Source organism: Chlorocebus sabaeus, chromosome 7, assembly GCF_047675955.1.
Source record: "Chlorocebus sabaeus isolate Y175 chromosome 7, mChlSab1.0.hap1, whole genome shotgun sequence".
NCBI classification, from domain to species: domain Eukaryota; kingdom Metazoa; phylum Chordata; class Mammalia; order Primates; family Cercopithecidae; genus Chlorocebus; species Chlorocebus sabaeus.
In genome coordinates, this window is record NC_132910.1 from 7,168,082 (window position 1) to 7,181,900 (window position 13,819).

At 33.5% G+C, this 13,819-nt stretch overlaps 1 protein-coding gene across 16 annotated transcripts in view; it reads right to left on the reverse strand.

Moving 5' to 3' along the window:
- ADGRL3 (adhesion G protein-coupled receptor L3) overlaps positions 1–13,819 on the reverse strand; it is an 846,373-nt gene that overhangs the window by 67,345 nt on the left and 765,209 nt on the right. For all 16 annotated transcript variants that reach the window (XM_037989342.2, XM_037989350.2, XM_073017343.1 and 13 more), the window contains 2 exons: positions 9,967–10,033; positions 8,072–8,163 (listed from right to left, as the gene is read on the reverse strand). In XM_037989342.2, the coding sequence (XP_037845270.1) occupies positions 8,072–8,163; positions 9,967–10,033 (159 nt within the window). The remainder of the gene's footprint in view (positions 1–8,071; positions 8,164–9,966; positions 10,034–13,819) is intronic.

The following is a 13,819-nucleotide window of genomic DNA, read 5'->3' on the forward strand; positions in this document are numbered from 1 at the left end:
ATATAATGTATGTATATATATTATATGTATATATAATGTATGTATATATATAATAAATAAAAACTAGCTAATTATGTAAACTCCATCTTTGAAACATATCCACAATTTTCATATTTCTCATTTGTTGAATAAATTAAGAAATAAGGATCAAATCAAATCAAAGTTCATACATTAAAATTAAAACCAAAATATATGAATAATATGGAACACAAAAGTTAATTATTATAACTATTCTCAGATTTATTCTACTCTTATGAAATCTTACTCTTCACTATTTGGGGAAAAAACTACAGTCTTATGAATAGCTAGTTCAGATTAATTCAGATTTTTAAGCATTTCCTTAGACTGATTGCACATTTCTTGTGGGATATAAAGGTAATCTGAGTCTAAGTCCTATATAAAGAACAAAGAACCTGCTAATTTTTATGTTTTCATTATGAAGAAGACATTTTCCCCTTAGATAGGTTTTTAGACTTTCTCATCCTTAGATAGCACTTGACTCTCCTATATCTGATAGAAACCTAATTATTTTGGGGAAAAGGGAAACTATAATTTGACCTCAAGGTATAATGGAAAACAATTCCAGTGTGCCTATGGCAGTCATCCTTCAAACCAGTTTTCTCAAATGTGAACTTCCAGTCGACGAAATATGTTAAATACACTTATTCATAAACCCTGATTCATAGGAAGATCATATGGGAATTTTAATGCATTTTAAAGAAAAGCCTAAAAAGAGAGCAGTCCTTTTACATTTCAGAAAACTTAAAACTATAGCCTAAAATAAAGGATACAATGAGACTGACAATAACACTTGCAGAATGCACAGCTTTTTGAATCAGTGACTAAAATTCAGTTTTTAAAGAAGTGATTGCTAAATGCATTTAAATGCTAAAATTAAGGCAATCAGCAAAGGACCCACCATTACCTTAAAAAGTCTTAACTTGTCTGAAGCAAGTCTAGTAGTGTCATTAAAAAATACACAAAGCTCCACACAATGTTGTTTGGATTGTACTACTCTTTAAATACACTTGGATCGCTTATTACATCGTTATGGTGATTTCTAGTAATGTTTAAACATAGATCAAAGAAATAGAGGAAGACAGAAAAAATGGGATAACAGACAAATTATATTCACTTTCAGAATTATCTTTAAAAATGATTCTATCTTATTACAATGAATAAAATAATTATTGGTTCTAGCTAATTCTTAAAACTAAAGTGTTCATAGTATACATGGGCATTCAGAAGTATATTTGGTTTTTAAAATTTGGGAAAATACATCTTCAGTATAGCATGTTGACCTAATAATCTTTTTACAAAATGGGTAACAGTTTTTACACATACTATCTCTAAATAGTTAAAATAATTAGAAATCTGAAAAATCTTGATTCTAATTGAATAGCTTTGACGGTGAATGATAAACCATGAATAAAATCAGTTGTATAGAGATATAAGCTAATATTTTTAAGTTTGCATAGATGATTTTGAGCTTCCTTCTTAAAAACAAAAATCAGTATATCAATATTTTTATCAGTAACTAGTATTTTGAGAATAAGAAAGTTCTAAAAAAATTTCCTCAAAACTCATCCAGAAAACACTGCAATTGATGAAATTTTTACTACACAACTCAGAACTAGATTTACTGTTCTCATAAAGGCTTAAACTTTTAAGTTATTGCTTTGACTATAGTATAGAGATGAGATAATTTTAGAAAGTAGGCTATATGTATTTATTACTTTTAGCATATTAAGATGAAAGTTTTCGTAAGTATATTCATTATATTAATATGAAATTGAAAAATTAAAGCATTAAAATATTTTTGTGATATTGTTGTATTTTTCAGGAACATGTCCATTTGGTTTTCTGCCTTTACTTTTTTAAACCTCAACCACAAAGTACTAATATAATACTAATCAAGCTGAATGTAATTCTGACTTAATTGTTTTTACTAACATTTAGACACATGTTTCCCAAAGTAAAGGTTATCTTCTTAAGAAATATAATAAGTTATTATGGGTACCGGTAAGGTATTTTGCTATTCATCCCTGAAGCTATTCAGAAGCCTTCTTAGATTTCTTAGCATTTGGCAGGTGTCCAACCTCACTGAGAATACTTTTTTTTTTTTCCTTCCAGAACTAAGAACAAAACTAGCTATTTATTCATCAAATGAGCATTCCACCCCTGGAGCCAATTCTTTCATAATAGGATAAGTTTGGCTTAAAAAAAGAAAGGATCATATCAAGCATAATTCTTCATGATACCATATGGTAAACAAAGCCAGTCAAATTCTAAAAGGATTTTGATAGAGGCTGAGCAAAGCTTCACCATTAAAAACACAAGGAACCAAAGGCAGCAGGGCATTTCCATACAGAGTGGTTAAAAATACTCAAACCACCCTGTATGGGCAACAAATTATATGCTGTATTCTTTACATATGTGATTACATGTAATTATCACAAAGCTCTATGAAACAGGCATCATTATTCCCAATTCAGAGGAGAAAGTAAGACCCAGACCTCTGATATAACTTGCCAAGGTCTTGTAAACACTACAGGACTGAAGAGAAATTCAAACCCAACTAAGTTTGACACTCAAGTTATTACTCCCCTTGACCATTATGTCTTCCTTGACAGTTAGGACTAGGGAAGAAGAAAGGAAAGTAAAAGTTGTATCTTTAAACAAACACTTGTTTAAACTATCTGACAGAGTCTTTGCCAACCTATCACTCATATAAAACCTAAAGAGAAAGACTAGAAATCAGAAAACATGACCCGGTGAAATCCTAAGTCTTCATGCAGAAGTCCGTTGATGAGAAGGGGCAAAGGGACAGATACAGAAAAGCAAAGCCTGGTAGATTCTGTGTTCCCTTCACTTAGGCACCAATGTTCTTTCCTACGTCCACTATTTCATTTTTTCTCCAAAATAACTTGAGATGTTATTAAACAAATTATTTTGAAATACAGTTGTGAATATTTTTCAATAACAGAAATGGGTGATTAGAGAAACTATCCATTTTTATTTTATTTTATTTTATTTTATTTTATTTTATTTTATTTTATTTTATTTTTTAAGAAGGAGTCTCACTTTGTCGCCCAGGCTGGAGTGCAGTGGCGCGATCTCGGCTCACTGCAAGCTCCGCCTCCCGGGTTCACGCCATTCTCCTGCCTCAGCCTCCTGAGTAACTGGGACTACAGGTGCCCGCTATCAGGCCCGGACAATTTTTTTGTATTTTTTTTAGTAGAGACGGGGTTTCATCGTGTTAGCCAGGATGGTCTCGATCTCCTGACCTCGTGATCCGCCCGTCTCAGCCTCCCAAAGTGCTGGGATTACAGGCTTGGGCCACCGCGCCTGGCCCCATTTTTATTTTGAAGGTAAATGTCAAGAGAGTTCTAAAGTCTCCTCACAAATTACAGTTTCACATGTCATAGTACTTCAGCCATACTGTAAGTTAATTTTGTGCTGGTAACAATTCAATAATAGTTTTATTCATATTTATATATACTATTTTTTAATTAGGTTAGAGTTTTGCTATGATAATTGTAAGCATTGATTTTGACCTGTCAGAAACTCAATGAGAATATTCAAATGATTGGAATTCTTTCCTCTAACTATAATTACCTATTTGAATGAAAAAGAGACAAAGGACAAGTAAGCAAGCAGCAAATAATACAGACAAGCATTATTTAATTTTAATTACTTTTTTAGTTAAATCCAAGAATTGGCATACCTCAGTTCCCCTGTAATCATATTACCTATATTACTTCACTCTATTTTTTATTATTTTTTCTAGAGAATTCATTAATATAGTAACAAGCCAACTAATTAAATGTTCTCTATTAACATCAAAAGGGGTTTTCTATGATGACTTGCAGTAAATTTAGAATTTAAAAAAAGTTAATTTTTAAGATAATACAATAATAATTCAATTAATTAGGATAAATAGGAGTCAGCCAGTCATAGTGTTAGGGAAATGAAAGTCAGTAGAGAAACAACAGAGGTAAGATCTGAGGCAAAAGAGAGCATATCTAGAATGGCCAGAGGGCCAAAATGCATAAAATGAAGCTGAAGAAAGAAAAGGGCAACTAGATCAGGGAGGTTTAATGGGCCTTGGCAGGAAGTCTGACCTTTAGTTCAGAGTAATGGGCTCTTTTTGAAGAGTTTTACCCCAGAGTGTTGTATGAATGGTTTTAAGTTTTTCAAGAGATCTCTCTAGATGGTGAAGGCAGGGGCAAGAATTGATGTGGGTAGAGAAGTTAGGAGACCACTGCAGTGATTCTGAAGATGATAGTGGCTTAAAGAAAACAGTGCCAGTGAATATGGGGAGAAGCAAACACATTTTAGATAAAGGAGATAGATGTGTGTGAAAGAATGTGTATAATCAAAGCAATGAATACTTGGTAACTGAATGAATGACTTGTTTTAGAATGACAATGACTTCCAAAGGGCCTTACGTGGTGATTTTTTATTCTTAATACATTGAACAAGAGGACCTGTCTTGTTCACCATTTAACAAAAATTTTTGAAAAATACAAGTAAACATTAACTTTTATGCTTTCCCCAATATACTAAAAAAAAGTTTTCTGGATAAATGATGCTTATATCTTTAAAGCGAACAGTTTCACATTTCCTATACCATTTTGAATACATATTATACAGAGCTTTATTCTTGTTAAAAAAAAAAAAGTCAGATTTTCAGTTTTAGTTAATGTTCAACATCATTATTATTCTTAACTCCTTTTTTCCTTATAAATTATGCCCTGCTGATTTCTTTAAAACCACTTCTTAAACAGTTAATATAATGTATTTTAAATAAAATGAAATTTTCTTCAGATTCTGGAAAAGATTAAGGGATATTTTCTGGAGATATCTTTCTCGTTGTTTTTCTTCAACATGTCCCGTTATCCTGCCAAAAACTATCTTTCCTACCTCACTGAGGAGACTACACAGAAATCCCTCAATTCACTGCGCTACCCCAGTTCTACCAACATATCTGCATCACACCTATCATTATTTATTCCATTCTGTCTCAGTGGAAACGGATCCTCCTGCCTGGCTTCTTTCAGCTTACTGGACAAATGTCCTTCCTGAAATCCAATGTAGAGGAATTGCTCTACCACTATCCTGGATCACATTCTCTACACAACCTCACATCACAACGATAACAGTAATTCTCCTTTCCTATATTCTTAATTTCTTTATCACTGGTTCTTTTCCAACAATATATCCATATTCATAATTCTTTCAACTTAAAACCATCCTAGGCCAGGTGTAGTGGCTCATGCCTGTAATCCCAGCACTTTGGGAGGCTGAGGCAGAAGGATAGCTTGAAGCCAGGAGTTCGAGACCAGCCTGGGTAACATCATGAAACCCCATCACTATTAAACAACAACAACAACAACAACAAAATTAGCCAGGCATGATAGTGCATGCCTCTGGTTCCAGCTACTAGGGATGCTGAGGTGGGAGGATATCTTGAGCCCAGGAGGTTTAGGCTGCAGTGGGCTTTGATGGCACTACTGCACTTCAAACTGGGCAACAGAGCAAGACTCTACCTCTTGAAACAATAAATAAATAAAAATAAAAACAAAGAAAAAAAAAAGCCATCCTCTATACCCCTTCTAACAACTATCCAATTTCTCTCTTTCATTTACTAAATTTTTTAAAAAAGCATCATCAAAGGTTTATGTTCTTCTGCCTGTTTAATGGTCAGGTATATTTCATTATTATACCCATTTCAAAGAGAGGAAGACTCAGGAAGATTAAGCACTTTCCAAAGAATATAATCCAGAAGGCAGTTTAGACATAATTGAATTTAAGATATTTTCATTTAAGGCTTTATTTGCTTTGTAATATAAAACTTGATGCTACCAATGCCACTAAATATAATTATTGATTTTTTCATGTTTAATTATTTTTCCAAACAGTAATATCATAAAAATTCATCCACATTATGTAAAAAAATACATATGACCATTATTCAAACAAATTGACTTTTAAAATATGTGACAGTACTAAATACAAATCATAAAGTTAAAAGTAAGCAAAGGCTTTACCTTTTGTTGAATTAGACAAAAAAGTTAAAAAGAAAAAAACAATTACCTAAAAAGTATACTTGAAATATAGGACAAAGAATGATCCTTTTTGCCAATTTATAACCTAGTGTTACATAAATGTTAAAGTCTTATTCCCTGATTTCTGCTAGTATTTAAATATATAATATAAATAATAAATAAAGTGTTACTTGTGTTTTACTTTATACTACAAAGTAAGTATAAAGATGTTATTTGTGCTAAAGTGGGTAAAAGTACAATATGATAAATATATTTTATGTGCCTAAATTAAATATGTGCCAAATTCAATTTCATCAGAACAAATAGTCTAAGAAACCAACACTGTACTTCAGAAGGACAGTTTAATTGTACATAATTAAACAATATGATGACTACTAGCTCAACTAAGTAATATTGAGAATTACAAAAGGCTATCACTCATTGTAGATAATTTCTATTTTGCACCACTATGTTTTAATTTTTCTAATTCCTTGGTTATCCTTTTTATTTAATGTAGATAAATAATTCCTTCAACAAAATTAACTACTTAATGTCAATACACCTTAGGCACTAAAGTCTTTAATATATTACTTTATTCTGTAAACATTCATTGAGGGTCTAATATGGGCCAGGAACTGTCAGGCATTGAATGTAGAAAGATGGAAAATGGGTGACATAATTACTATCTGAGGTAGTTCAAGGAGAATGTCAGTAGCACAGAAAAGTCACAGATTACCTCATGAAACTTCTGAAAATACATTCATTTAAATAAAAGCATTTAACAAATATAACACTAGCATAAGCAAATTATATGAAAATGCAATTCAATATAGCATATCTTAATAACTAATATGCAATTAAATATTACTATATTTCTAAAATATGATACATTCCAAAGAAACAATATATTTTTTTTGTTATATCAAGGATTGCAAGTATTCTTCTTTTCAGAAAATGTAAATCAGCTACTTTTTTTTGCCGATATAAAGTACTACTACTATTGAAAAGTAATGTGAATGTTTTCATATTTCTGCATGGCAGAACTTTCTGAACATATAAAAGTAGATCTTGGGATAAAGAACAAACTTTCAAACTTGAGAGATGATTAAATAGATAAAGACTTCTGGAGAGATTTAATTTTGGCTCCCAGAAGGTTAAGCGTTAATATTTCAAGGGGAGGTAAAACATAGAGCCATATTTTTATATTACAAAGTATCTGTTTACATTAGGAAGGTTTCTTTATCTTTCTCAGAAGATGGCAGCCATGTAACAGCTCTTATATAAATGCCCAGATTCGTAATTCCAGGGTTCCTCTTCTGTGATGTAAAATTCCCCTTTTGGTACTTGTAGGTACCATCATCTGGCTCTCATCACATTGCTCTGGAGTGAGAGGAGTGTGAGGAAGTGATGTGGTAATTGCTCTAAGAAACAATAACCTGGCCAGGCATGGGGGCTCAAGCCTGTAATTCCAGCACTTTGGGAGGCCGAGGCAGGTGGATCATCTGAGGTCAGGAGTTTGAGACCAGTCTGGCCAAAATGGTGAAACCCTGTCTCTACTAAAAATACAAAAAATTAGCTGGGTGTGGTGGCGGGAGCCTGTGGTCCCAGCTACTTGGGAGGCTGAGGCAGAAGAATCCCTTGAATCCGGGAGGAGGAGGTTGCAGTGAGTTGAGATCGTGCCATTGCACTCCAGCCTGGGCAACAAGAGGGAAACTTCCTCTCAAAAAAAAACAGAATAATCTGTCCTAAATGGAAATGTTGTGTTTGTTTTCAGGACAAAATGAATATAGATATTTAAAACTTATCATGTTCCAAATTAGAATTTAGGAGAAAAAGTATCTTTGAAAACAGAACTTTATTATACTTATTTTCAGGCAGATCAAGTCACTTTGATAGTCAATCAATAATCTTATTCAGCAAATTCTTTATCTTTTTGTCGTAAGATTTTGGTATAATAGAAAGGATAGTTTGTAGTATAAATGTAAGGCAACCTATAGAAAACAAAAATAAAAATCACTTACTTGATGTTATCAAGACAGCCTGATTCAGGTTTCAGTATAGCAGTATGATGAAACATTTTATATAAAGCAATCCCAAGGAAGATTACATTAAGCTGGAATGCAAAAGGTAGTGTTATGTAGCATAATTGGAGTAGGAAGAAAACCAAATCTATTCGCTGTAACAGATGAGTTGTTCTGGGAAATTAGGTCTCAGTACACTTTTAAAGGAATTGGATCATAGATGACTGCCTAGTGTTTTAGTAAAGGCAAGAAGCCAGCTTTGAGAATTGGGATACTACTGAGTTACAAAGCACTATTATGCCTGCTATGCCAAATCACACAAATACAAAATCAGCATCAGCTGGAATGATGCTGTGGAAATTGTGAAACAATTCAAAGTCTAGTGTATGTCAAAACAAAAAAAATACTTTTTTAGGTGTGTTACTATTTCTACACTCTGAACATTTATCTAAATTTATTGTTTAGTGACACATTTTCAAATACTGTATTACAAAAATGCAAATACTAAAATCAATATATTTTTGTGTAGCTAGTTCAAAAGGATTATAAAATGTTGGTTAAATTCTGATGCTACAATAAACTAGGACTAAAGTAAAGGGAACCACCCGTGGTATTGCCATGTCACTGGAAACACAGAAAGCATAAAATTTAAAACAAAACAAAACAGAAAAACAGAAAGCTCTGATGTAGACTTCGTATATCACACACAGGTAAACTGTACAAAAACCACATAGTGAGTTGCCCTTTACCACTTGATTAATTTATATATTCCACAACTTGGCAATAAAAGCGCTCCTGAAATTCTCTCAAAAATACATGTTCACAACACTTTATCAATCATCCCCAAATTCAAAAAGTCTGCAAAATGAAAGTTATTTAAAAAAATCCATTCAGTGACCAAAAAGCCTAACATGAAGTAAATCTATGTGGTAGGAAAACCTAATTTGAATTGACATAAGGCTGTCCATGGTCTTTCCACTATTTGCTCTTACTTTTCCTTTTTTTTTTTTTTCTCTCTGTTGAAATATTGTATTTGATTACAGACTGCTGTCTAGTCTCCACTGTGAGTATTTGTTGATGTATTTGATTTTGGGTAACTGCCTATTCCTCAATAGGATTATTGTGTATTATGCAGTGTATGTACCTTATTATCTTTCCAAAGTCTGAAAACTTTCTGATTCCAAAATACATCTTGTCCCAAAGATTTCAGATAAGAAACTGGAGACCTATATTTATCCAAAGTCAGTAGGCTAACATTTTATTCACAAAATGGATAGCAAATTTGTATTTTTAAAATGGTAAGTATATAAGCAATTCTACTAACAGTTTTATCTAAATTAAGTTAATCCATTTTTGAAATCAGAATATTATGGATCTAAAAACGGAAAAGGAAGCATGATTCCAGAATGTATGCCTAATGCGATAGTGCCATTCTCAAGTAAAGTGTTAAAGTTTTGCTTTTAAATTTTAAAGTTTTCAAGATTCATTTAAAAAACAAAGCTGATAGGAACAGTCAGGTGTTTTCCCACCTTTCTAAGTTATATCAGTTCCCAATTCAAATTATCCAAAAGAAAAATAATGGAAATACACTGTTGTCAACCTTAGAGTTATCCCTGTTCAACTATCTATGAAACCAAATGGATTATGTTGGATTGGACCCTTGAGTAGCTCCATAAGCTTTTGCAAATGCATATTTTCTTTCCCACCAGTTTTGATTAACTATTTTACAACATAAAATAGACTATAATGAGTGTTTAATTGCTTGAATTATGTTGGGTCAAGTAAGTACATGCTTTCCCCAAATTAACCTCTGTAAATTAAAGACAGTCAGAACTGGGATAGTGAAAGTTTTATATCTTGAGCTGGGAAACACATAGTTAATTAGGAATTCTTACCATAATTATCAAGGTTGCTGGTCCTATAAAACTCCAAATGAAGTAGGTGTCAAGTCGGAGCCAACATCTGCAATGAAACACAAGGGAGAGAAGGCATTCAAGGACTGGGTATGGGACATACATCAAGAGTGAGCAAGTGACAGAGAAGAATGTGAGCTGCAAAGCATTCCACTGGGAGACAGGAAATATTACATTGCTTGTTCATTTAAATGCTGAATTATGTGCTCAATTTCTGACAGCACTATTGATGGAGTAAGATAATTACCCCTGGAGGAAGCAGGAAAAAATGGCACTGGGCCTATTTGCTCAGGCCTTTTGTGTCTGTCATAGAAACTTGAAAAAAAAAAAGAGAGAAAGAAAGAAAAAGCCATACACGTAGCCATTAAATCGAGGAGCTTTAAGCTATCCTTTTCTCTTCAATTATGATGCTACATAACCTGTCTATCAGTTGTCAGGCAAAGTGACATTTTCCTGTCAAGAAGATCTAAGGAAATGCAGTACAAAGAAGAAATAAATTTGGTATCAGAAGATTGAAGTTTAATTAGGTTGGGCAGTCAACCTTTGAGATTTCTGGAGTCTGAAAAAGTGCATTGTTACTGCTCATTCTTCTGGGGTTGCAAATGATCTTTAGCATCCCATGAAGTTGATTCATGACCCGGAAGTAAATTATTAATCACTTAATTTCAGCTACATTTAATACTCCCCCAATTCTTAAACCCTCTGGGAAATTACATTTTCATTCTTCAGGATGACAGGAAGACAAAATGGAAGTGACTAGTTATGAGAAAGATTAATGTAAATTTTGAACAAATTACATTTGATGTTAAAAATAATATCTTGAATTATTTGCCATTTTGCTATAGTTGAGGCATAAGAAGAAAATAACTCCAGTGGTAAATATTCAACTGGTTTGCTATATAATATAAACATGCAAATCCTAAGTACTCAAATATTTCTGTGATTATAAAAGTTACTTAAACCTAAGTAATAATGGAATAACAGAAAAACTATCAAGAAGGGAAATTAGAAATGCCTATCAAAAAAGGAATGAATAAATACAATATTTTCTATTCATATGATGAAATGTTATAAAACAGTTGAAAAGGAGGAAGTAGATCTACATATGTCAATAGGATAAATAAAAAAACAAACAAAGTTGGGGGCTGGGTGCGGTGTCTCACATCTGTAATACCAGCACTTTGGGAGGCCACGGAGGGCAGTTCACTAGAGTCCAGTAGTTTGAGACCAGCCTAGGCAACATGGCAAAACCTTGTGTCTGCAAAAATTAGCTAGGCATGGTGGTGTGTCCCTGTAGTTGCAGCTACTCAGGAGGCTGAGGTGGTAGGATCACCTAAACCTGGGTGGTTGAGACTTCAGTGAGCTGAAATCACAGCCCTGTGCTCCAGCCTGGGTGACAGAGTGAGACCCTGACTCAAAAAAAAAAAAAAAAAAAAAAGTTGAGTAAAAAAGTAAGGTACAAAATCTAAACTATATCAAATGTATATATAATATAGTGTGTATATATACATGTTAAATACACACACACAGACATTAAAAACTACACACAATACATTTTTGATGGATATATATATATATATATTATTTTATCTAATGGAAAGAAAAAAAAAATCACCAAACTCATGTTAGTGGTTGCCTCTCACGTAAGAATAGAGAGCACTAGAAGTGAACAAAATGGGCTTTAGCCATATGTTTTAGGTTAGTAATTACTGTTAGCAAATACACTAAAATGCTAACAGTTTTAACATCTGAGTAATGGAGGCAATGATGTTTATTATGGTTTTTGGCTTCCTTTACTTTGCTATAACTTGTAAACTTATTTTAAGAGCTAGATTTTTAAGTCAAAAAAAAAAAAAAAAAAAAAAGTCTTGAACCAAAACAGATTGCCTACTAAAAGCCCATTTTAAAACAATGAAGAGGCTGGGCACAGTGGCTCACCCCTGTTATCCCAGGACTTTGGGAGGCCAAGGCAAGAGGATCATTTGAGCCCAGGAGTTCAAGACCAGCCTGGGCAATATAGTGAGACCTCATCTCTACAAAGAAAAAAAATATTAGCTGGGGATCGTGATGCATGCCTGTGGTCCCAACTACTCGGGAGGCTGAAGTGGAAGGATGACTTGAGCCCAAGAGGTCAGGCTGTGGTGAGTCATGAACCCGGCACTGTACTCCAGTCTGCCAAAAGAGTGAGGCTCCGTCTCAAACAAAAACAAAACAAAAACGAAAAACGAAGTCTGGCCTTCTTCTATTAAGTTAAATACATGTAAACTAATTTCAGTAGAAGTAGAATAGGCACTCTAAAAAGAAACTGACTATAAGTTCCCATTTTTTATGTAGACAAGATAATTTCTATATTCAAAATAAACACAATAATCCTGTTTGAAAAAATGCTATTAGTGAAGCAATCAGTGTTTAAACACCACTGGTTTGTTTGGATAATTAGTTACCCTTTTGTTGCGGTGGTGTTCAAAAAACTTGGTCATATGAAATAGAAGTGTAGTGCTAAATATAAGCAAAAACAAACCAGAAAATTCAAGGTTGAAATATGAACATTGTCTTCATTCTGATCATAGGCTAGCTTGTCATCAATGTAATAAAAGAGAGAGAGAGAGGGTGTATGTGTGTATGAGAGAGAGAGAAAAAGAGAGAGCGACAGACGGGGGAAGAGAGAGAGAGAAAAAAGAAACTCTTGGGGAAGGATTTTCAAAGGTCTGAGTTCTGAACAAATATTCTTTTTTACCTCAGGGTAAAAACAATGAAGGAGGCTGGGCACGTGGCTCAGGCTTGTAATCCCAACACTTTGGGAGGCCGAGGTGGGCAGATCACTTGAGGTCAGGAGTTCGAGACCAGCCTGGCCTACATAGTGAAACCCCATCTCTACTAAAAATACAAAAATTAGCCAGGTGTGGTGCCTGTAATCCCAGCTAATTGGGAGGCAGAGGCAGGAGAATCTCTGGAATCTGGGGGCAGAGGTTGCAGTGAGCCAAGATCGTGCCATCGCATTCCAGTCAGGGCAACAAAACGAGACTTCATCTCAAAACAAAAACAAAAACAAAAAAACAATGAAGGACGAGACCAAAACATGGACATTTTCCCAGACTAGATCAGACACACACATACACAAACACACACACACACACAACTGCAGCCCATGAATGCTGCTGAAATTATAGCAACATGATACAATAGTAATAATACGTTTTAAGAATGACTTAATAATATAACTCTAGTCATTTTGTAGGTCAAACAAGTTTTTGAAAGCTAATCAGAGAACTAAAACACGTTTTCAGAAAAAATTTTAATAGGAAAATGTGCTTCACAATCTTCTATAGGAGATTATTTTACAAGTTAAGGAATCTTAAACAAATACCTTTATATTATTAACAGTTGTCTTGGACTAAGGGAATTTTAAAATATTAAATAATCTTACCAAATGTTTCAATAAAGTAAAATAGTATCATTAAATTATAGCCTTGCAAAACTTTGCTTTTTTGACAATGATCTCAGCTTAGCTAACGCTTTATTTGAAAATGTGCTTTCAGCATAGTGATATTTTCTAAATGTAAAAGGGCATTTCAAAATGATTATTTTTATTCTTTAAGAAAAATTTTTATATCAGTTTGGCAAAATGGATTTACATTTCCTTTGGAACTGAACAGTGAAAGAGGCAATATAAGATAAGTAAAATGTACTTAACAAATCATCCCTCCATGAGGGCTGCTGGGGCTTTACTCTTTTCTGGAAGGCTGTGTGGCAAGAATCCCTTTTCTAATTTGATTGCCATATGGCCACACCTGCTGTTGTTTCTGGTCGCATGCTGGCTTTCTCAAAGCCTTCT